The 26,963-nt window shown below is 32.3% G+C and overlaps 3 protein-coding genes and 1 pseudogene across 12 annotated transcripts in view; 2 read left to right on the plus strand and 2 right to left on the minus strand.

Moving 5' to 3' along the window:
• stan (Protocadherin-like wing polarity protein stan) overlaps positions 1–26,963 on the minus strand; it is a 144,096-nt gene that overhangs the window by 74,207 nt on the left and 42,926 nt on the right. The gene's annotated exons all lie outside the window — the stretch shown is intronic.
• On the plus strand, positions 1,158–5,403 carry LOC146532457 (uncharacterized). Its single transcript, XM_085195620.1, has one exon. It carries the CDS (start codon positions 1,491–1,493, stop codon positions 2,238–2,240), a length of 750 nt encoding a protein of 249 aa, XP_085051746.1. The 5' UTR covers positions 1,158–1,490; the 3' UTR covers positions 2,241–5,403.
• LOC146532458 (uncharacterized) lies at positions 2,589–3,455 on the plus strand. Its single transcript, XM_085196209.1, has one exon. The coding sequence runs from the start codon at positions 2,589–2,591 to the stop codon at positions 3,453–3,455; it is 867 nt and encodes a 288-aa protein (XP_085052335.1).
• Positions 15,061–16,062, minus strand: LOC146532459 (large ribosomal subunit protein uL10 pseudogene; annotated as a pseudogene). The gene has a single exon (XR_014878682.1). The product of XR_014878682.1 is annotated as a large ribosomal subunit protein uL10 pseudogene (transcript).

Here is a 26,963-nt window from a genome sequence, read left to right on the forward strand (position 1 = left end):
AACGATAATCGTTATATCTAAAGCAGTTAGGCCGCTATTTGATTTTCACCCATAACCGTAAGGTCTGACGCCGGGGACAAAATTGTGTTTCTAATTAGAGGAGCAGGGCAATCACTTGCATATTTCAATGTCTATGTCTAATGTCTTTATCCCTTTCCACCATTGTTGTCCTTTGTTTTGGGCTATAAGCTATATTTGTATATAGCATATATTAGAGGAATTGGCTACTTAGAAGACATTTTTACGTAATTTGCTTTTTTGTAAAATAAAGTTTAATAATATTAAATATAGTGAGTACGGATTGATCCCGTTCGTGGCAACAAGTTGTGAGTTCGATTTCCACTTGAGGCTATAAAATACGAGACAAAACACGTGAGTTCCGCCACTCAATAAGTATGCCTCAAAAATTCGGCGGAAAATGGGGAACAGAAGTGTCTTAACGGGAACGGAGTTTCTTAACACTATGTTCCCTCTGCGTACCCTGCTATTTGTGGAATACAGCGAATAAATGTCAAATTTTAATTTAAAAATATATTCTCTTAGAGGTACATTAAATATAGCCATATAATAACGAGAGAAACTTGAAAACTGAAACGATTTTACGGTGAAACGTCACTGATAGCTGTTATCAAAATAGAGTAGGTATTTTGAAACGATAATAATATTCCACAAAGTTACCCCGACAGGCCGTCCCCCAGTGCATTATCAAACGTTTCAGACCCCGCCATATTTCACACTGTTTCGCATTTCCTTTTTGAATAAGCGGAATGGCGAGCTCGTGTATTTTTCCTATTTTACATAAACGAAAGTGATGAAATGAAAGATATTTAGAGCTGGTTTGAAATATTATTACTATGTAAATTCTAAATACATATGTTTTTTAAAGAAAAATATTAATTTTATTACCATGCAATATTAATAGATGAGTGTAGATTACCACAAGAAAGGATATCCTTATGAATATATATGATATACGTAATTACAATATTTATAAGATACGAATTACAAACATACTATAAATACCATATTCATCATAAAACATAAGCTATATTTTTTACATGTAATTAAAAAAAAAATATACATACCATTTAGTTTATTATTGACATTGACATAACAACGAGGGCAAGACGAGAATTTAATATGAAAATAACTTTGTTTTCCGGTTCCTGTTGTCAAAGCGTGAACATCGTTGTAGTGCAGCTCTCAAACTTATTGTGATTAAAAATAATTTACGAGCAATTAGACACGGTGAATAGTGGAAGACACAATTATACGTGCTGTGGAGTTGTACAACTATTAAATCTGGTGCAATAAACGTGAAAATAAGGAGATATAATTAAATAAGAGCACATTGCATTTGATTTTAGGCGCTGTCAAATAGACTTGACGGACTTGACGTGTCAGTGACATTCATCAATTACGTCGGTGTTGCCAACGTAAAATACCACTCTACCGCTGTATTCCATTATACGCAAAGTTAAAACTTAAACATGGAGGATCAATTTCTAATTCTATTCGGAGAGATGAAAATCGAAATGGAGAAACAGATGGCTGAATTGAAAGAGTCTATAACTAATTCAATTGTGGAAAAAATTAATAATAAAATAGAGCCTATTATAGCGGAAAACAAAAATTTAAAAGAAAAAATAATGAGCCTTGAAAAAGAGATGGAATATTTTAAAAGAGATAAGAGACAAAACAACATTATTATTTTTGGATTAAAAGAGGAAGAAGACTCTCAGTCAGGACTAATACAAGCGGCAAGGAAGATATTCAATAAAGATTTAAGCATCAACATTCAGGATTCTGAAATAAACAAAATTTATCGCATCGGTAAGAAATACCCAGACGGAAAACCGAGACCTGTTTTACTTTCTTTTGTAAATTTATGGAAGAAAAATGAGATAATGAAAGCCCGGAAAAATCTCAAAAACATATATATTGCAGAGGATTATTCTAAAGAAGTTCTGGAGAAGAGGAAAATATTACAAACGAAATTGAAAGAGGAAAGAATGAAGGGAAATTTCGCGTATCTTAAACATGACAAGCTAATAGTAAAGGAAAATAATACAACCAACGAAAAAAGAAAAAGAGACTTATCTTCTCCGCCGCGGGATAATACACAAACCAAAAAATTACAAGCCTGGACGTCGTCACAAAAAAATAGGCGCAACGCTTTTGATGTAATGAGAGGCAGATCCAACTCCCTCTCTTCCTATACGGTCGACGATAGGCAATAGCAAATAGGCATCGGCAACCGGAATAAACAACAGCATAAAAACAGCAACAATAGAAACAACATACCTCCCCCAAGCCGACTGGTCCTCGTGGGGGAAAATGACCACGACCCTCTAAAGATAAATAAAAACAGAAAAAATAAATTTAGCGGTATATATATAGCAACTATAAACTGTCGATCATTAGGAACCACCGAAAAACTACAAGAACTAGAATTAGCATTAGATGAAATAAAATGGGATATCATTGGTATTAGCGAAGTGAGGAGATACGGGGAAAGAATTGAAGACCATGGAACATATATACTATACCATATCGGGGAGACGCCCGGATTATACGGAGTCGGTTTTATGATAAAAAGAAACTTTGCCAAAAACATAAAGGAATTGAGAGGGATTTCAGAACGGATTGCACTCCTCAATATTCAACTACCTGTAAATGGAGAGGGAGAGAAAGAATGGTCTATTATACAGGCGTATTCGCCTACAGAATCAAGTAGAAGAGAAGACATAGCAAAAATTGAAAAGTTCTATGAAGACCTACAATTCACTATTGCAAATGTTTCCAAAAATATAATAGTTATGGGGGATTTTAATGGACAGATTGGAAAACAAAAAAGTGGAGAAGAATATACTATAGGAAACCATGGATTTGGCAACAGAAGTAAAAATGGCTCACGATTAGTTTCCTTTGCTATTGAAAATAAATTAAGCATCCTAAACAGTTTTTACAAAAAGAAAGTATCAAAGAAATGGACATGGATATCTCCTAATGGGCGGTATAAAAACGAGATCGACTATGTTATGTCTAACGATGTAAAAGTTTTTGAAGACCTGTCTATTTTAAGCAACTTTAATTTTAACACAGATCATAGAATGGTTAGAGCAAAACTCTCAGGGACATGTGCTAAAAAAGCACGACAATTTCACAACAATATGAAAGCCATCAAATGCACTGGTAACATTAATATACTTCTAAACAACCTCGAAACCTCCTTGCAAGCAGTGGAAAATGGAAAAGAAAATATATCGACTCAAAATAAATACACCAGATTGATCAAACAACTAAAATCAGAAACAAAGAAAGTAAACATGACAAGTAAGATAGCGACATCATGTATAAGTAAGCAATTATTACAAGAACGGAAGGAACTATTACAACAAGGGAGAAATAAAAATTATTATAATCGCCACAAGATAGCAGAATTAAGCAAATAGATAAACGAACAACTTAGAAAAGAACGAAAAACAAAAAGATTAGCGACATTAAAGAGACATATAGAAAAAACAGGAGGAATAAAGAAGGCGCTAAAAGAAATGAATTACAAAAAGGACTGGATTCTACATATGAAAAATAAAAATAGTAAAACAACAAACAATAGACCAGAAATACTACAAATTGCTACAGAATACTACCAAAATTTATATCAAAGCCATAATGGAGAACACGTAATAAAGGAAGATACGTCATTAAATGAAGAGGAGATTACACCAATTTTAAAGGAAGAAACAATAAAATCTATTCAAACACAAAAACTAGATAAGGCACCAGGATCAGATTTAATCACAAATGAACTACTAAAAACTGCATTACCAGTGTTAGCATCAAGACTTACAGAACTTTTCAACGAGATTCTCCAAACGGAAACCATCCCGGAAGATTGGACTAAATCCACAATCATACTGCTTCATAAGAAAGGTGACAAGGACGATATAGGAAACTACAGGCCGATCAGTCTAATGTCCAATATTTATAAAATATTCTCAAAAATAATACTTAAAAGAATTACTAACACATTAGATTTAAATCAACCTAAAGAACAAGCTGGTTTCCGTAGTAAATTCTCAACTATAGATCACATTCACACTCTAAGACAAATACTACAGAAATACAGAGAATATAATAAAACGTATTACATAGGGTTTGTTGATTTTAATAAAGCATTCGATACACTGAAGCACGAGTATATTTGGGATGCTTTGAAAAAGCAAGGGGTGCAAGAAAAATACATACGAATAATTAAAAACGTCTATACAGCGAGCACTGCACAAGTCCAACTTGATTCTATGGGCAAAGAATTTCCTATAAGAAGGGGTGTACGCCAAGGAGACCCTATATCTCCCAAATTATTTTCAGCAGTGCTGGAGATGATCTTCAGAAACCTAAACTGGACCAAAAGAGGCCTAAATATAAATGGCGAAAACCTAAACAATCTACGTTTTGCAGATGATTTGATTTTGTTCTCAGAGGACGCTGGAACTCTGGGGTTAATGCTTCAGCAACTATCTGATGAAAGCGCTAAGGCAGGACTGACAATGAATCTAATTAAAACCAAAATTATGACGAACGCTCAACAAACTGTAACTAATGAAAAAATAATAGTAAGTAACGAAAGTATAGAATATGTAAAAGAATATATATATTTGGGCCAACTGATATCTACAGAGGATTGCATGAAAAAGGAATTAGAACGAAGAATAACGAATTCTTGGAAACGATTTTGGTCTCTTAGGGAAATAATGAAGGATAAAGATATGCCAATGAAAGGAAAAAAGAAAATATTTGAAATATGCATTATGCCATGCTTACTATACGGTTGCCAGACATGGGCGTTGACAGAAGCACAAGAAAGCAAATTAAAAGTCTGCCAAAATGCAATGGAACGGAGTGTTTTAGGTATAAAAAGGAAAGACAGAGTGAACTTACGAGAAATTAAAAAGAAAACAAATTTTAAAAATGTACACACAACTTACAGACAGCTTAAATGGCGTTGGACTGGACATATGTTAAGGGAAAGTAAAGAAAAATGGACTAAGTTAGTAACCGAATGGTACCCAAGAAACAGCAAAAGAAATAAAGGCAGACAACCAAAAAGATGGGAAGATGACATCAAAAAAATAGCTGGTCCAGTATGGACCCGTCTAGCAAAAGACAGGAAAATATGGAACTCTTTAGAGGAGGCCTTTGTCGACAGACAAGCTGTTTCACAAAAGTATCTAGTTGCCGATGAATAAACAAAAAAAAAAAACAAACAAATAAAATAAAATTAATTAGATTATTATTATTGAAAATATTGATATTAATTATTAAAAATCAATTTAGTTTCTAGAAAAGGCAAGTTATATATTAATTGTAAAGAACAGCAATAAAGGCTATTTTATTTTATTTTATTTTATTTTTAACTTTGTTTTCTGTTTAAATTGTATGTGGCTATAAGACCTAATACTGTTCTAAAAGCTTTCTCTCGTCTTTCTTCAAAATTAGCTTTTAACTCAAGCACGTAATGACTCTAACGACTAACCTTTTCAAATAAACGTAAAACTTTTGGACATAAAAACTTTTTATTATGTTTTATATATAATACAAGTGGTCACTTTAACACGTAAATGGAAAATTGTTTTTCCGTTTTGTCAATAGGTTAGAATTTCATCTTACCAACCTACGTTAGCCACTCTGTAATGGAAGAGTTTTTAAAACATACATAGATGTATATAGACATATTTGAAAAATGTGAGAGCTACGAATATATCGAATTCAATTTAATAAAAGTAACTAAATATTATATTTGTTTAGCAACTAGAGCGTTGAGTGTACCTACATTTCGAAATTGAAATATACCTTATATGTAGAGCCCATATTTTTATGTATATATGAATTTTCGCGTTCAATGTTTGTATTCCTACTAACTTGTTTAGCAGTTATGGTGATTCAATAACACGTAATTAAAATGATTGAAATTGATCATTTGCAAACAAAGTCTACAAGCGAATGTTACGTGTGTCAAATAAACTAAATATCTCAGTAATTAACATCACCTGAATTATATGTTATAAGCTTATGTAAATTCCTACTAGCTGCCATCGTGGCGTAGTGAGACAGGTTCTAGGTTCGATTCTCATTTTGGGGGAATCGTGTATTTATATTTTCCCACATTGGTAGATTGTCTGAGTGCCGTCAATCAAGTCGCAACAACTATTATTATTATTATATGAGCCTTACAGCTCATGCTTTAAATAAATATAATTTTGACGAAGTTCAGTGTGAAGTGAAGAACAAAATATAAAGAAAAAGAAAGAAGAAAGAAAGAATAAAAGCTATATTATGTGTTAGAAAAAATATTCATTCCATAAATATTACTTATTATTATTATATTTTAAGGAAACACATTTAGATACGTATATATACAAAGTACATTGCCTTAAATTACAACTTACCTAATATACCACACTAACGAAAAATATATATTAAAATTCGACTCCAAAAGACCATCTCGAATTCGTTCAAGACAATTTCCATAACGGTGGTCCTCTTTAATGCCTATATCCTCCATCTGGGTTGAATACTGATATAGTTGCGTTTGTCTTTTTCCGGTTTTACGATTGTAATCCTCTTTTACCGACCGTAAAACGAGTGGTGTTGTCTGCAGGATCGAAATGGCACGAATGCCTATTTCATCCACTAATTAAAAGCAACATAAAGTGTTGTGCCTGTTTATTGTCGGTTGGCTCTTCATAAACATTGTCAGGACGTAAAAATTGGTTTATTAAAAAGTTTTTACTGAAGTAAATTTAGTTTATATCTATATAGAAGGCTTTGTAGAGGTAAATATCTTGACACTGACTTGGTGTATTATTAAAATATAATAGAATTTAAGAATAAAAAGGTTTTTTTTACATAAAATAGACGATATTGAAAAAAAAAGAAATTGTTTTGAAATCGTGTTGCAGGAGCACAAGTGTGTGACGATAAACGCGACGATTGTGGGTTTGATTTCTCCTCTCCTCTTAATTAGTAAATATATTCATATCTCTGGTGCGGCGTTGAGTTCCACTACTCAACAAGCAATGCTTCGAGATTTGGGCCGAAAGAAAGTGGGGAACCACTGCGTTACCCATTTTCTTAACACTAGGTTCCTTCTGCTTACCCTGCTATATGTGACAAACGAAGTGGTGAAAACTTTTTTAATGATTATAAATTGTAGTATAAGGACGAGAGAGTAATGTGGATCATAAAAGCTCAATTTACGTTCATTGAGTTTAGGTTCTTATCTAAAAATAAACTTTAATTAACGTGAAATCTTGTGGAAAATCCTTCAATTAAAACTCTTAAAACTTTATTTACGGCGGAAGTTCAAGGAGTGTTAAAGTTGATTTGCAGAAGCTGGATCAGTTTTAAGTAGTGTTGATACTGCATTCACTTTCTGAGCGGAATTTAAAATAAGCTTTATGTAAAATGTAAAATAAAAAAATAGTTTTATTATTACAATTAACGTCTGTTTTTCTATCTTTTCATAACTTACATAATATTTTAAAATGTATATAACATTTTAAAATATTATGTAAGTTAAGATTATAGTTTTTTAAGAACTAAATTGAAGTAAGTACAGCATTTAATTTTGATATTTCCTTTTTTTAATAAAAAAATATATAACTTAACGATCAACAAATCTTATAAAAACTGTTTCAAATTATAAATATGAAAAAAAACGTTTGGAGGATAAAAGAAAGAAATCTACATATCTCGGGACCCAATAATTTCGTAACATCTTTTACGCATCGTTCGAGGCTCTGGGACCATTTGGGAAAAGGAAAATTCACCCACATCGATACCATTTTACCCTTTGACTTTTGCTTTTTTTGTGACATTTAAATGCTCAATTTGATTAAGATACTGATTGCGGTTCATTTCTTGATTATAATTATAACGGTAAATATATATATCCCCATTGGGTTTCGTCACATGTAAGGTCTGGAAATAGGGGAACGGAATGTCTTAATTTTACTGGTTCCCTCTGCCTACCCTGCTATATGCATGATGCGGCGTTAAGCTAATATATTTTGGAAATGTCTGAATGTGCAAGACTAAAATGTATAGTTTCAAACCTACTTAAAGGCCCATTTGTTTATTGTTTTTATTTGAAACAAAATGTTTTTACGTTTAGCGCAACCTAAAATTTTCAATATTAAAAAAATAAAAACATTTTTTGACCTTTTCTGTCGTAATTGTAATATATTGGAGAATTTCAACGGAACTGTCGTACTTCTTGATGCACTAAGAGCATTTCGCTGTATAAACTATAATAAGATAGAGCAAAACAATCAAAGTTAGAGAGAATGTAAATAATTGTTTATTGTGGCCTTCTCTAAGTCTTCTTATAACAGTAATTTAAGACTACAAAATACCATCACAAATTGTAGTGGTGGACGAAATCATAGAATTATTTCGCTCCACTTTTCTTAGAAATGTATCTATAGTTAAGACTAAAAGTGGCCTCTAGGTAGACTTACAAGAAAATTGCCTATTTCATTTTATTATGTAATTTTATTTTATCATTTAATTTCCAAAAAAAAATATTATTTTTATCCTCACGGTGCTAAAATTCGTGTTAGCCTTGTGGTGCGAATCGATGAGCATCATCATCATCATGAAATGATAGCATCGATGTCTTAGCTTCGAACTAGAATAAGTAAAATAAAATAATTTGTAGGTTGAATTTACATACAATATATTTTCTTATCAATTCGCAAATTGCAACGTTAAGGCATTAGCAATCCATGTATCGCGCTATAAACTAATATATATTTTTTCTAATAGAAGTAAGTCATTTTACAAGAAAAAGCGAAGTTATGTTACTACTGGATACAGCCCTGCAGCACAGCAGGAAAACACAGCCCTTAAGCTTCGAATTTCATCTAAAATTAAATATTTATCCAAAGTTATTACAGGTACGATATAAGATATAACAAATTATCGGGATACATACAATATGAAAGGGATCTAAGCATAAAGTAAGAATGTCTCTATCATTTGATTTCACCTAAAACAGCCTTATTAGGTTTTTAATATAATATAAAAACCTGTTTATGTTCCCTATATAGAGAATGACAAGCCGAAAAGGGTTCATTATTGATTAGTTTTCTGGATGATTTGGACATTGAAATGGATCAACTTGATTTAATGTCGCGATAAGTCCCCATTTTGTATGTATTTGAAACCAATAAATTATTAAACTGGCCTTCTTTATTTAAATTATCCAATCCAATTATTTAATATATGTTTAAAACGTAACTTTTGTAGATAATTTGTCAAGTAATCAATAGAAAGGTAAAACTATATTATATACTTTTTTTTTAACGTGGTGTCATTGTATCCCGCAGACAGCAGACTAGGCAGAGCCTAATATGGGAGCCATTGCATGTTAAATAGCGGAACTAAAATGCGGAACTAAAAAATGAAAATATAAAATATTTTAATTCCTTGCATAGGTATCTCACAACCCGTCGCAGTTAGAGTCTCACTTATACTTACTGTATAATCTATACTTCATATACAAACGTTTATCAAGTCCAACGTTGAAATTTTCATCAAATCAATAAAGAAAAAATTAAAATTTTCAACGGCCATAATTTGGAAAAACTTCTAGGGTGCGACGACGCCCTTGAAAACTGCCTCTGTATTCGTTAGCGCGGACAAGTTATGAATAATTCATACACTCATACGGGGCGCTTATTCTGAATTTAGATCTGAGATTTTTTATTAAATAACTTTATCATAGAATATTATGCTTTATAATATTAAAAAGTGAAATTGTAATGATTTCATGAAAGCGGGTTTTTTAAATAATATACTTACTTAAAAGGTTTAATTTATGAATAGCAATGTTAAATACCACAAAATTATTAACCCAATCTTGGCGCAGGGGCATAAGGACTGAAAAAGCGACAGGTTGTAGATTCGATTCCCACTGGAAGTAATAAAATATTTTATATTATAAACTGATATTTCTTTTTCCGCAGTTGTGATGGAGTTGGATGATGAATAGTACATGAAGAACGAACGTATTTTCGTTATTTTCAGAATAAGCACAATGCTTCCTACTGGTGGTTTAAATATTTTTCTTCCCTCGTCCCGACTGAACAAAAGGATGACGTCATAGTTATTTACTCAGGAATCTTTATTTTCAGGGTAGACATATGGAGATTTGAAAACTTGTGTGTTTTAAATATACTTAGATTTTTTAGTTACCCTCACAAAGACCATAGTTTCAACACTCCGTTCTCTACTTTCTGCAAATATTTGAGATATGAGAGCTTAATGTTAAGACACTCCGCTTCCCACTTTCCGCCAAATTTTGGATGCATTTTGTACCGGGCTTTCAATACATAATTATATATAGTATGTATATAAGAATTAAACTTAAGTCAAATCACGATTAGGAACATGGTGCTTGTACCTACGGCATCTACAATTGATATGGGCAAGAGGACGCTTACCTTTAGGCGTTTATCCTAATCTAATCCTATAGAAAAGCGATTGTTCTCTTTCCAATAATATAAATTGAAAAGGTCGAAATGTTTAGGATTAGCACAAACAAAATAACTTGACCTTTCAATAAAGTATGTCACGTTTAAAACTGTATTTTTATCTAGTTTGATTTTATATTTTTCCTATTATACATAACATTGCTAAAATTGTTTTTTGCCTGAATAGTACAAAAATTATAAATTACATAATACCAAAAGTACAGTTATAAATTTTCGTTATGAACTATGATTTAGATTTATAGACCTTTGAATATCTTTAGGATACAAATTAATTGAGATCTTTAACTAATAAATATGTCTAATTTCTTAAATAATAATAATATAGTGTATAAAATAAAAATTTCCCTTAAAAATTTCTTAACACTTTAAGTAAAAAAGTGTATACGAATGTAATCATATGTGTAGAATATCGACGTAACTTGTTATACCGTATTGTTTTGCAGTCAGAGGGAAAGGACGGTTTTCAAGAGACGTGGGTTCGAGTCCCGATAACTTAATTTTTTAATACATTTCCTAAACATGTTTACGCATTTTTTTCCTTTTAAGATAAATATCTGTCCGAATATGACCTCGCGCTTTGGCATTTGCCAAAAAGAAAGAAAAAAAAATTGAAAAATATTAAAAATTCCTATAGCAATAAGTTACACATAAAATAGTATAGTACACAATGTAAATACCTCTATACGGGATCAATCGTATTGTAATGGTAGGCACGTAGACAATCCGTACAACTTCGATTACCTATCTGAGGGTTGAAGGCTAATAGGCTGAATTTCACTGCAAAATCTGCCTTTATGTTTATTATATTAATATTTGGACATACATTTATATAATTATATTCTATTATTTCCTCATAATATACCTTGCCTTGCCTAGTGTTAAGACACTCCGCTCTACACTTAATAATGATAATGTCTACATTTTAATTGAAGTTTCCTTCTTTGTCATTTATCGCTATTAATTTATTGTTTTAGTTGTGTGAAAAACAAATAGAGTTGTTTGATTTACGAGTATATTAAAATCGATAGTCATTAGAACAATGCCGATTCTAAAATAAGGAAATGCGGTCAGATATGTTTGTTCTAAATAAACACAATATTTAATTGACAGCTTAAATTTATCTTTATGTTTTTGATTTTATAAGTAGGATCTTTTAAAACAGCGAAATATCCTAATAATTAACAGAATACATACAATGTTTCTTCTGTAACATATTATCAGAATAAATTATTAAAAAATAATCTATCTAGATTGAAAGATATAAAGACTAATTAACAGTTCCAAAATTTCGTACATTCAGTAACTCCATGGCCCTTCAGTTATGGGCTTAATTTGAATGATGTTGGGACAGACGGCGCGTTGCGGACGTCGTTCGATATGTATATTTACGTTTATGCTTCCCATGAGGTACAATCACAATTTTCGAGTGTATATCAAATATCTTTATAATTTAAAATATGTGAGATTTATCAGGCTGTATTTTTTTGTTAGTATCATGCCATATCTTATCCTCTACCTAATAGAGGGTATTTAGTGTTAACACTCTATTCTCCACTCTCCGCTCAATTTCCGAGAGGTCCAGTGTTGAATGGCGGAATTCAACGCCGCGCTTTGTATTGTTTCGTAGCGTAGAATACGTACGTACGAAATGAATTCCCCCAAACGGGAATTGAATGCACTGTCGCACGATTGTGTCCCTGAAACACGACGGCCTAAGATTTTCTACAATTGTAATATATGGAGATTGGGATAAGAAATCATAAATTATAGAAAGAAAGAAATCATATATTATTATACTGTTAAATATTAGAAGTAGACAATATGAATTATTATTTATTAAACACAAATAATTCTTAGTACTATAAAATAATAGCAAACTTGACTTGAAAAACATGTTCACATAAAATATAATTATTATTAATGTCGTGCTATTTATATGGAAAAGTCTGTTGTGCACGTCTCCAGCATCCGGACCCCCGACAAGGGGCCCCAGCGGGGGGTTGGACATGTTTCCCATACTTTGTAGTATATACATTTAAAAGCTTCAACTACTATCATAGGCAAAGTTCCAAAACGATTATTGTTATAAAGTGATAATATTTAATCTATAGCTTATCAAAAAGTGTTTTCTTAGTTTCACGCTGCATATAGTATAGGGAAGGTAAGCGGAACCTAGTGTTAAGACACTCCGTTCTTCATTTTTCGCAGATTTTTTGAGACATTGTGTTCTTAATGGTGAAAGTTAACGTCGCACTGTGTCTATGTCTGTTAGCAAAGTGAGGAAATGAAAATATTAAATAATTGATTCCCTCGAGTGGAAATAGAACTCACAACTATCACATTTACAGTAACACGCTGTGTCACAGCGGTCTTTATATTAAAATTGTCATATTTATTTTTAACATGGAGTATTCTCGGGAATATTTTTTATTAAGAATATCCTATCTATTTTGGTAACAGCTATTTCAATATATATTTATGAATATGCTGCCATTTGCGCAAAAAATAGCGTTATAATTTTTAAATTTCGTAAATATTAAAATAAAAATATAAAAACGAATATTAACAAATATAATGCATGATTGGTTCCAAAATTATTATTACACAGACAACTTCTTTTTACAATAAAGACAATTAAGGACGTTGGCTTCGTCTTAATTAAGAAACTTCACCGATTCGTAGCGCAAAAACGAGGCTGTATCAAATTCTACAGAACAAGTTCCAGGGAAATTGCTAACCGCTACATGTGAAAATCCACATGTAGACATGTACAAAGCTAAAGTTCTTTTGCCTTGAATGTAATTCCACTTGTACTATACTGTTTGAGACCAGTCGTGGTGCGTGCGACTGTACATACGGTAGGTTATGCGTTCGATTTCCGATTTCGAATTAAATTAATATGTAATATTTTCATTTCCTCGCTCTGGTAATAAGGTTAATGGAGGCGTTAAGTTCAGCCATTTAACATGCAATACATGAATCAGTTATACCTCCATACATTGTACTTGCACCTACTGATTTCAATGAAGTTTTAATATATGTACTCGTATATAGATTTATGCATATTTTCATTAAAAAAGTAGAATCACGTTATTCGATCGTTGACTCTATTTCCGGCAATAAATGTAATTTCAGATAAAAAGAATGAGTCAATCAGGTGTGCTTTACAAAATTACATCTGGTTTTTTTTACCTTATTATTTTCTCTATATTTATAAGTAATCTTTTTTTAGCTTGACGCTGTATCTGGCACACAACAGGGAAGAGGAAATATAGTGTTAATATACTCTCTATCTCTATTTTTCGCCAATTCTAGAGTCATTGCATACTGAGTTGCGGAATTTAACGCTGCGCTCTGCCTCGACACCAAAACAAATAAATGGAAAATTTCTATTGCAATTCTTTAAGTAACAATTTAACAGCATGAACTGAAATGCACTTAAATATATAAATAAAGTATTTTAATTTACTTAGTGTATTTTAGAAAGAGCGTACAATACCTTAGGGAGGTGGATTATCCCTGTCTACGGGACGCCGGCTATCCGGCTGCCTGATTAATCACATATCAACTAACGAGCTTCAGCTTTCACGTTGAGCCGATACTATGGTGTGTTGGATTTCTTAGCGAACGTAATTGAAAGTAAAGCTGAGTGGATAAAACGATAAAACTTTTAATTCACAGTAGTGAGAAACAATAGGAGTTTAACCTAAATATATATATATATATATATATATAAAAACTATGTTAAGCCAGGGTTGTATTATATTAAGAAGAAATACGAATAGAATGTATTGATACCAGTTCTCTCAGATTCTTCTGTCAAATACGGAATAAAGCGTTACGCTAATAAAAAAAATACAGTCGAATTGATAACCTCCTTTTCTTACAGAAGTCGGTTAAAAAAATGACTAAATGGACCTTATGAGTGTCAATTCCACAATGTTGACTTGAGTATTTTCGATAAAAGATAATGATAATATTGTATCACTTCAAACACCCAATAATGTATGAGATCGTAAATATATTACAATTTTACTCCCCGATTCAATTTCACAGACCAAATAAACTGATAAGAGACTATTTCAAGGCAGTCTATTTAAATTACTTTAGAGACATCTCGACGTAAAGCACCTAAAAAGGATTCCGAGAAAGAAATAAAAAATAGGGTGAGAGGAAAATTCAGCAGAATATCGCTGAATGAGGGGCGGGAACTAAATTTAAACCACACGGCTAGAATGGGACCTGTTCACGAATATGGTTGGGGTTTGTTTATAAAGTTGTACAATTTTTCCACATTTGGGGCTAGTAAGAATTCTTAGAAAGTAATATTGGAAGACTTTTTACTAAGAAATAAATATTTCGCAATTGTGACTAAAGCTAGTGAAATTAACTTTTGACTTTTGATTTAGTGTTGTAATGCGAGTGTTAAGAAACATCTCATTTGGTTATTAGTAGCTGAATAAGTAAAATTATAATAGTAGTATAATAGTTAGTGTATATTCACAATGAGAGATACAAAATGGCCGCCATGTGGGTGTCCAGACCCGGCGGCGCGAGTACCTTCATTGCAAACATCCCCTTACAACTTGTCACCATAATGAGATGGTGAAGCATGAATAACTTGACTTCAATGGTAGTTTTAGTCAAAGAGACCGAAGCCCATGTCGTCGTCGCTCTCAGAGTCCTCCTTCTCGGGTTTCTTCTCTTCTTCCTTGGCGGCGGCCGCTAGAGCAGCGGCTGCGGCGGCGGGTGCAGCGGCAGCGACGAATTTGCTTGGGTCCTTAATAAACTCCTTGATAGTGTTAGCTTCCTTGAACTCAACGTCCGAGACAGCAGCAATGGTCAACAGGTTCTTGAATCCATTGGCGATGGAGTGAGGGGCGGAAGCCACTGTTGGGTAGCTGATGGCCAATGAAAGAGCAGCTACGTTTGCCACACCTTCTTGGAACTTAGCACGGAGATCCTCGGGCTTAATGTCCAGAATGGCTGGGGCAAAGATGGTACCAGAGTCATATACTTGCTTAACAACAAGACCGTATGAGAAAGGAGAGATGTTCAACATGTTAAGGAGAGTGGCCTCAGAAGCTCCTACTTTGTCACCAGGCTTCAAGATGTGGACATCATTGATGATTTCAATAGTACCCTTGGAAATCTTAGTAGGGATGGACAGAGCCTGGAAGAAAGCAGTCTTTTCGGGACCTAAACCGGTGTTATGGGCCGGGATGACCACAGCCAATGGAGCGATTGCACCAGGCCTGGCTGGAGCGCGCACTTTGTTCTCCAGAAGCTTATCACGGACCTCAACGAGATCTCCACGAGTGAACACAAAGCCGACATTTCCTTTAATATGAGGGAGCAATTTCTCAAGTGCTGGGTTGGTCTCCAAATGGTCTTTGATAGCTTTACGCATCATGGTGTTCTTGCCCATAAGCACAATGCTGCTTCGTCGTAGGGAGATACGGATCTGCTGCATTTGCTGGGAGCCAACGTTGTCGGCACCCACGATTATTAGTTAGTTATAGACGTTAAAATAAAACTTATCGAATATTATGATGGTTAAACAAAATTTACAGCAAAAGATTATATATTTATGGCATTTGTTCTTTTGATATTCACACAGAGATGGCAAAACTGATTTACATTAAATTTGATTATATGATAAGATAAGGCATATATGTAGTTATTACCCTTTTTTATGTAATTACACAAGTTTATAAGCGTATTAATTTTGTAGGAATATTTGCATATAGAATAGATTAAAATGATGTAACGTTGAATGTTTAAAACTAAATTATCTCAATTTATATTAAAACTAATTAAGTATGTAGGGTTTCTTTGAGGCCAATATTGGCGTAGGGGCGTTCCTCGCTTTAGTAACGAGGTAAAGCGCGGCGTTGAGTTCCACTACATAACACGCAACGCCTCCAAACATCTGCGGGAACGAAAGTGCCTTATTGAGAATAGAGTGTCTTGACACTAGGGTCCTACCCTGCTATATGTGGGATAGAATCATATAATAACTATGAAATATAATATTGACATATGCATGTCACATGTAAAAACTACCATAAAAAGTCAAATTATTTTATTTATAACTGATAAATTTATTCACAGCAATCATTTTAAAAGCTGCGGCTATATGAATTAAAATTTACTCTTAATTATCTGAATGCTCTCAGTTCTAACCGATTGAACTACAAAAACACGTGGCGTCGCCCTGATTGATTTCGCTGTCAGCTCGACGAGCGGACGCCGTGATCGAACACGCTGGCTGTTAAATTTATTTGCAGCTCAATTACTTTTTAAACGGTACTATTTGTTTAATGGAAAAAAATAAAACACATATCGTCCACGCAAAATCTAGTATTTTGTAGGGCTCTCCCCGATCGATCAGATCGATCTCGATCCCCACTCGAGGAAATTATATATATATATTTAGGTTTATATTTCTGCTGGCGTTGAATTCCGCCGCTCAACACGCAATGCTTCTACAATTCGGCAGAAAGTGGGGAACGGAATATCTTCACACTAGGTTCCCTCTGCTTAACCTGCTGTATGCGGGATACAGCGTGAAGTTTATTTTTTGTTAAAAGTTAACCGACGCTCCTACTATCACTTATGACCATGATCAGGTTCATAGAAAACGTAAGCGTTACAGTTATGTATGGAAATGAGTAATTAACAATATCACGTTAAATGCTTGGCTAGCGGAGCAGAATACCCTTCACCTCGTTATGCAAATATGTCATAGCTATTACGTTAGAGCTACATAAGTGTATTAAACTTAATATATAAGTAGTGGAGACTGTCATAATAAATTCGATGGTTGTAGGTTCAATTCCCGTTTGTACATATATTTATAGTAGACTTGGACTAAAAGAAACACTAAACGTGTTAACCTAAGTCAAGTATACTTTAAAATATAAACACATAGATATATTTACAATAGTGCGGAAATTTGTCGTAAAGTCTCTGTCAGAGATTGATGTTAAGGACGTCGCCAAGGGTTCGATATCCATCAATCATGAGTTGAGAAATTACACGCTATGTAACACCTAATGTAATTGGCAACGCGATATATGGTTAGTTGGTGCAGCATCACGTCACGGGCTCTGTATGACATGACCTCGTTAGGAACACTTTGTCAGGGAAATTCATAACTAGTTTATTGTTAAGACACTAGCGCGCTATAAATTTAATAAATTGTTATAAACAGGAATATGAAATAGGGTATAGAATATAGAAGTAACAAAATATAATTATTTGGTTTATATTTATGTTTTAATTAATTATTACGTGTCTCTAGTGCAGGCATAATTATGTGTTATTTTATAATGAGAATGAACAAAGTTATTTTGTACTATGTATCAAAGTTTTAGTTTTATGCGACGCTCGAATTTTGCACATTAAAAAGACAGTATCAGTCGACATGTAATTTTAGAAAACTCCATACTTCGTTATACATTTTAGATTTTTTCTTTTTTTTAAATTTTTAACGTAGCGTCATTTGATACCAAACAAACCAAAATTCTCCTGTAAGGCAACAGATTCTAATCCCGATAGAGACAAAAAACTTTAATAATAAATTCTTCACACTTACATAACTTTTTCAACTAATTTCCTACTATAACAAAATTATGAGAGCAAAAAAAATTAAACAGAACACAAGTAATATTCGTATTTTTTTTAACTTTAACAATCATATACTAATACACGGTATAAGTTCATTTAAAATTAAAAGCGAAAGCATCGTTTTATTATTGTTTTTATGGCGCGAGGGAGTGTGATGTATGCTTGGCTAGTAGTGCGAGGATTTACTCTCGCTTTATAGAGAGATGGCGATTAGATAACTTCGTGAATGACATCATTTACAAACAGCTGATATAAGCACCTACTATGTTTCTCATATAATGAACGTACTATATTGCATTAAGGATTTGTTTTTCATTTTTTTAATACCTTTGCCATCTTGGGAAATAGTCAAAAGTCTAGTAAAAAGTAGGTAAATTCTTTCAGTAACGAGTGAATATTTTCGAGTTATATTTGAACCCACACCTATGTTTAGATTAAGCAATGTAACATCAACAACCAGTACCTACAAAGATGTACATTTATATATAAAACGACATTTTTAGCATGGAATCTCGATTTTACTTTAAAAGTAAAATAAAATGGAAAGTAAGTCAACGAGTATCATTTCGAATAGGACTCGTGGAGGTAACGAGTATTCTGAAGTATCAAATTTACATCATGAATGTAATTTCTGCGGAAAAATATAATTTTATATTGAACCAATGTAATGTTGTGTTCATTTGCAATTTAATTCACAAATGAAAAAATAATTATATTTTAAAGCACAGATTTGTGATGGTCGTTAAATTATTTTATTTAATATGAAATTATCATATAAGTATAGTTATTTTTTAAAGTTTATAATGTCATTTGTTAGTTGAATTCGAGAGACAGTTAGTCTTATGTGTCCTACTCTAGGGTAGGGGGTTTGGGTTAAGGATTATTTAGGTTAATTTAGGTTACATATAAACGATCTTAAATTAATCAAATTAGATATTTTTTTAATTCATCGAATAATACATACAAAAACCATCAGTCCAACAATTATTTCAGCATTAAATGCAACTTTGTCTAATATTAAATAATCATATTCGACACAACTAGTACTAAATTGAAGAAAGGACATACAAATTGCTATATTAAAGAGAAAGGCGATGTCTTCAAAGACCGTCTCAACCACAAATAAGGTGGCGAATGCCTCGAGATCTGTTTTAATTAAAACAGCGCTATTACTACACTATACTAAACCCTAGTTTAACGCTGTGTTAGCTGCGGTAGAAACAGATTTACTAACTAAATACCGGGTATTTTCTAAGATTACTGGGATCGTCGGGAATGCATAGTGTTTAAGGATTCGTAGTGTTGGAATTTTTATTAAGTTCGGCGCTAATTTTATTACTCATGGTAATAATACGCTAAATAAGTGGTTTTTTTAATTTTTTTTTTTCATATTGTAATAGAAAAATGCCTGAATATATTTAGGTTTATAATTAAATTGTTTGATGCAGATAAAAATTACTTATATCTATTTGCAAAATTTTCTCGTACACTACTACTCTTAGTTTATTTAGGTATATTTCAAAATAATATTATTATAATATAATATAAGTTTCTTTGTATATCTTTATAGAGGATGTGCCGAACAAAATTGCAACGCTAAAGTTACTTTAATATTAAACAAGACTTAAAGTCTTAAACGTTAGTCTCAGCAAACTAAAATATATTTTCATATTCTTCATACAACAACGTTTAATAAAATTCTTTTCAAAAATTAAAATTCCATATTTACAATTAATTTCAAATTAATTTCATATAAACTGAGTAATAACTTGAACATGAATAAGTTATAATAAGCGATGCCTTCTTACTCAGAACAAAGTTTTTAATGAAGCCAACATAACGCAAGAAATGTCAGCAGCATAAAGCGCATCTGAGTTCTAGATCTGGTTAAGCTAAACTGGTTACTTGTAACTCTATCTTGGGAGTAGTAGTTAAAGCGCGCGAATGCACCCTGATGCGATGAAAGACCAATACAATTAAATATTACTAGTCCAGAAATTTAGAAAAAAAAAAATTTTTTTATTACTTTTACGATTTTAATGCCCATATTTAATTATTTTGACTATTTAAATAATTTTTAAATGTCAAATAATTGAACCAGCGCAAAAAAGACAGGGGGGATAGGTCAACATACTAAGCTGTAGATCGTAACTTCCCATTAAGAACAAATATGGTTAGCATCAAATGCGTTTGTGTTGTTATTTTATGTATTAAAATATATGAAATATCTCCATTTATATATTTACACAGCTGTCTTGCCACCTGTGCTTTTACCAAATTGGGATGCGATGCCTTCTATGAATTTTCAATAGTTTAGTCATATTTATAGATACCAGAATTAATACTCTATTTGTATATTGTTTTTTTTACATATGTACATAAATTAAAGTAAAATACAACAACAAAGTTATAATAACTTTATTAAAATGGGCAAAACTAGTTGGCTAAGGCACTTAAAAGCGCTGTTTGCAAAGTCTCAGGTGCAAACTCCGCTGCGATCATACATTCACAATTTTATTCATGCAATATCTGTATATATTTTTAAAAGAAATAGTTTTTAAAAGCACTTTTCCCTTCATATCACAAACGGACACTTGTATTTTATTTATATATATACATTTACATAAAAAATAAGTGAGCGAGCGGGTAACTTTAAGTCTATCCTAGGAACAGGATATTACTACACTTGAATGAACTGTAATGCGATCAAGGAGTGAACCCCATTATATGTATTATATAGAATCTATATTTTTATAAAATAACTAGCGGCCCGCTCGCGGTTTTACCCGCGTGAACTATGTTATTATTAATTTCTGTCTCCATGAGTACCTATAAGTGATGTCCATGTAAAATTTGAGACTCCTAGCATTTGTAGTAACGAAGTTTCATACAAACTTTCGACCCCAAAAACAACCCCTTAGAAGTCGAATATTGCAAATTCCCGTCTTAGCGAGCACCTTCGTCCTATAAGTAACTCCTATGTAAAATTTGAGATTCCTAGCACTTGTAGTTTCTGAGATTTCGTGATGAGTGAGTGACCTTTCGATTTTATATATATAGAAGATATATATGTATTGTAGGAGCTATCTTAAAGGTTTTAATATTCTTAAATCGTAGTTATTATAGCATTCACACACAGCGGTTGTTTCACATCTTCACATGATGCGGGGTAGACTGAGAGGGTAGCTTTTTTTTCTCTTTTGGAGACATTTCTCTGTTGGGCCACGGAATAACGCCTTTTGTATAACCGAATACGAGAAAGAAATATATATTTTTTAAGGAAAAAACACGGCAAACGAGTCATTTAATGATAAGAACCACCACCGTCCAAGAACCCGCGTAACACCAGAAGACCTACAGCTGCTTTACCAGTCTTCAAAAAGAGACAGACGCGTTTTTTTTAATATATTAATTTCTGTAAGAATAATCAATTGCGAATCACCCACATACCTTGAAATTTCAACGTATCGTACACACAACAAATATTCAATTAAATAATAAATATACAATTTCAAATATTTTTAAAGAAAAAAAATGAATATTTTCAATAACAATAGATGCCTTCGCTCATATATATAAACATAGTGGACTATCAAGTTAACTCGAAGCAGATGCCGACTACAAAAAAGTAGAAACGTAAACCTGTTCAGATTATGCAAAACATTTTACTTTAGTTTATTTAATTTCATTCTCTGTTACACCACAGTAGGGTCTAAAGTCAATAAGCCATATAATTTATTACTCAATCGGTGTGTGTCGTTGTTTAATTAAAAGAAGCCATCGATGAAGCCCGCGTAGAGGATGCAATTGATATAATATGATGGTTTGCTTAGATTGATTACTATAAAATGGTAATAAATTATAAAGAGCGAGATAAAGTCATTGAAAAATAATTAGTTATGTAGAAACTGTAAAGGTTTTTTCGTTTAACGATCGCCAAGTAAAGTTTTTTAAATTAGTACTTATAAAAAACGTTTGTCCGTCCGTCAAAACCATTTGTATTGAGATAGCGTGTAGGTACCGAGCTGAAATTAGAAGCACAGAAAAAGCTTTAGCTTCTAAATCGACACAATCAAAAGAAACAAGCACTTATGCATCGTTTTTGCTACCTTTTGTATGAAATTCGCCGCGTAATCATACTAAATGCATAGGATACCTACTTTCTGCGGACCTACAGTTATGAAATTTGGGCATTAAGTTGAAATTACAATAAAATAAGGAGAAAAACTGAAAAGTGAAAATTTATAAATAAGTATTTCATATACAAAATATTAATATTTGTATTTCATGTAAAACGATTGCATACGTACGCCCTCCAACTTAAGATTGACAACTTTTATCAATTGTACTCTCCGTTGACCGGTTTTTTTTTTGTTAATTAGATAAAATAACCACTAGTAATTTAAAGTTATAACATTAGTACCTACCAGTACTTAAGTTTAAGACTAAATCAATGTTGCCACATAAAAAAATCCTCATAAAATAAATTATAAAACGTAAAAAAGATTTTAATATGTCAAATTAAAATGAAAACAATAAGGATTTAAACGACAATATCCCCGACATAAGCAATTAAATCCACAGATACATATTGAGATTCTGCTGTCGACGTGTCTGGGACTCAAGCGTGAAATGCTTAATTGTTCTTAAGCGGCTTCACAGCTTAAATATAATCGTATTCTATCCCATTAATTGTGAGAAATTACTGAAATGATGATTCACAGAGTACGAGTATAAAATTATATAATTAATTGAACGAGGTATTATTTTGGTTTTAGTATCTATATTGTACGTCGATATTAAAACAACCTAATATTGTAATTTTAACAAACAAAGCCAATATAATGATAAAAAATATATACTTTAAATTAAGTTTCTTCATGTTTAAATAATTAATAATTTTTAGATTTCAGAGATGAATCCAGTAAAGCAAAGAGAATCAAAAGTTAACACACTCCATCCTCAATAATCAATATTTTTTTAATTGATAACTTACCGCAACGTTTTGTCTTTATCTAACAGAAGAGAAAATGGTGCATACTTTAATATAATTATTGTCCCAAGGGGAATCGAACCAACAACCATCACGTGTACAATCAGACACTGTTTCACTGTGTGCCTATTTAATAGCAATGAATTTAAACAGTAGCATTTTACCAGCGCAGGTTTCGTGGAGTGACCTTGGCAGCCGGCGTCTCGCCCTTGAACCGTGCCAACAATAGTCAGTTGTGATTCGACTTTAAATATTCCGACGTGGTAATATTGTCAGTTAAATTTGAAAGCTTCTCGTTTTAGTAACACATATTCGATAGTAGCGCATAGAAAAAAATGTATACGAATTTTATAGGTAAATACTTCCTTTGTGCGAGACTTGAACTTACTCATTGTTATTAATACAATTGGCGAAGTGATATGTGCTCAACTGGCACGCTCGGAACGCCAGATTTAAAGAACCATACCATATTAATACAATATATTCTTAATCAATAATTGAGAAACTTTCTTAAAATTGATAACAATAAATTTAATTACAGAATCAAATCTTAATATAAAAGATGAAAAAATAATTGTTTTCGCTTTCGCAAAGGTTTTTAAAAATATATAATATGTATTAACGGCGGAACTTTATAGCCATTAGACCGACATATTGAGCGTAATAAGCTTAATAAGCTTATATTAAAAATGTTGATGTTTGTATTTTAATAACAGTACAAAACAAAATTTTAATTAGCGCTTTTAAATTTTATTAAGTGGTACACCACGTATGTAGCAGAGTTAGGCAAAAAATATTCGTATAACGAATGAATTATTCGTTAAAATTAAATTAAATCAGCCTCACGCACACAACAGTGTAGACAGAGGGAACCTAATGCTAATACACTCCGTCCCCCACTTTCTGCCGTATACTGCAGGCATTGCGTGTTGAGTGGCAGAACTCAACGCCGCGCTTTGCCTCGACACCAGAGCGAAGAAATTGAAATATAAACGTATTATAGTAAATTCGTTACTATAATCATTCACGAATAGTAAATAATTGTATTTATTCAAAAAACAATTATTCGAATAACGAATTAGTTTTTTATACGTTATTCGATTAATCTATTTACAATAAAAAATGAATACATAAATCATAATAACATAATCTAAACATCACCTAAAAGTTACATGAAATAAGTTACAACTTTCCTAGTATTCCATAATTTATATACGTCGATTTCAATTTTACACGCGACGCTGCGTGACCGACGCTAACTAATGCTGGGTTTATTACTCGCACCATTATGTTATAGTACAGGTTTAATATAAACAAACCAACTCGCTTTAGCGGTTAGTAAGCAGCTTAAAATTGTAAAAGCTTTTTTGTAGTACTACGAGGTAGCGTGGGCGGACAGACATACCCACGTTTCGATATATAGCGGTATGTAACATATACGGAATATATTGGAATTTCTATTTATGGATTATTAATGTTCATATTTCTGGAGGGTTATATGTTATTAAATATTTCGTTTATTATATCTGTTTTAGAACGTTTTAGGTGCGGGCTGGTTAAAATAATTCCTCTCGTGCATATATATATTCTTTTATATTATTGCCGATGTAATAATTTGTTAAGAATTATATAAAGTTACAATTGATAGTTGAGTTCGATAATAGCTGCTTTATATCGAAATAAATTACTTTTGTAAGAATCGAACTCATGAACTCTATTTTAACAGGACACAGAAATAAAAATAGTGATCTTAAAATTAACCGAATTACGATGTAAAATATATTATTAGATATATTAATATTATTATATCATATTAATACATAAAAAGCGTCCACACAGTTGTTGATTACACGCCAACCCATCAAACCGAGAAACAAGTTAAATTCAACAAACAAAAACAAATATGCACAGAAAAAAAAGTTAAATGAGAAAAAGTAATTTCTCGAGATAGCGCATTCGGTTTGTTCATTAAATTTTCAAGTTTGTGCAAATTTTCGGGCGGAACGTAAGCGGCTTGCCAAGAAGCGGTGCCTCCAAAGTCCAACTACTGGGCTTAAGTCTAATGAATGATGCAGACGCGCCAGTTCACTGGAACCCGAGATGGGTTGAGAATATGCCTAATTGTGTTTTGACTTGAGTTTTATAGTGATGAAATCGGTAATGGAAGTTTTAATTATTTCATTTTATTAGCTTCGCGCATGTAGTGGGGTAGGTAGAGGGAGCCTAGTGTTAATACATTCCGCTCCACACTTTCCGTCTAATTCTGGATTCTGGTTGAGTGGCGGAACTTAACGTAGCGCTTTTCCTCGATACTAGACCGAGGTCCAACTCACAACCTGTCGCGTTTTTAATTTTGGTATTTTTTTCATATTAATTAAAATTAAAGATTGTCAATTTTGCATATCAGCATTATCCTATGTATATCAAATTGAAATTAAATTCGACACACACTTTGATGATTGGAAATCAAACATATACAACAAATGTAATGTAATGTAATGTAATAAAATGACAACTTTTAAAATTAATATTACTTTTTTAAAAATTTCTCTCTGAGTTATTCTATGACAGTTTTATCTCTGCTTTAGATTCACAAAGAATGTTGACTTCTTTGGTTAAATAATATGTAAAGCAGCAAAATTGAGTGATATAGCGTAATTAGATGAATGCTTAATGTTTTCTTCATAAATATTCATGTAAGATCCGAGTGGAACAGCATTTTAATATTGAATATGATCTGTTTTATTAGACGTTTATACTGAATTATAAAATTTGCAACGTTTAGAGAATGCTATAGAATAAATATGTTACATATTTATATAGCATATAAAATATTTATGAAAGTAATTATTGTATTATTAGTTTATATTGTTTTAGCTTCACACTGAATCCCTGACAAATATACTAAAAGGTTCCAACCAATTTTAACCATTAAATATACATACATCATATTAAATAAGAAATAAGCGGGCGAATCCGCACAGGGGCTACTAGTATAGGTATATATGTAAAAGAGCACGAACCCAATTCAGTTTACTAAATAAATAATGGTTTAATACAAGCTGGAGCAGGGTCGTTTGCAAATCATGAAAACATAAAGTTACTTACAATAAAATATTATATTTTCGACATAATAAAGATGGGCTCAATAGAGAGATAGAAGATATTTGTATGAATTGCAAGATCAATAACGACATATGGAATGCACAGCAAATAAAAGTTCGGAGCAGTATATTGTCATTGTCGTAACGTACGAGTAAATCTAGTTTGAAAGACCCAATAACCAATATATAAGTATGCATATAGGGCTAACGTTCTCTCTTCTAAACTTCGCAATGTATCCCGTACATAACAGGGTACAGAGAGGGCATCTGGGAACCCAGTGTTAAGACACTCTGTTCCCGTTAAGACACTTCCGGTCCCCATTGTGGTGAGAGTGATATGATATAAATTATAAAGGATACTACCTTGGCCTTCCCGCCGTTAACCTTAAACAAGTCACATCTGTTCAGAAGTCCCATAAAGTTAGTAGTTTGTGGGATTCCCGACCTCTGGTGAGGAGACGTTCAGGCATTCCTAACTAGTTTAGAGCTCTGGAAGAGAACATAACTTTGTATGAGTGGTTTAACGTCGCCAAAGTCCCAACCGAATCTGATTTGTTGAAATCAGCTTTGTTATAAACGTAATATATGTTTTACAATATTTTTTACTTAATTTTTTAATATTTTTAATATGTATTATAGATTTTGAATCGAATACTAATGGAAGATTTAAAT

This window comes from Heliconius melpomene, chromosome 13 (assembly GCF_056956725.1).
Source record: "Heliconius melpomene rosina isolate 202511_hmr_F chromosome 13, ASM5695672v1, whole genome shotgun sequence".
In the NCBI taxonomy this organism is placed as follows: domain Eukaryota; kingdom Metazoa; phylum Arthropoda; class Insecta; order Lepidoptera; family Nymphalidae; genus Heliconius; species Heliconius melpomene.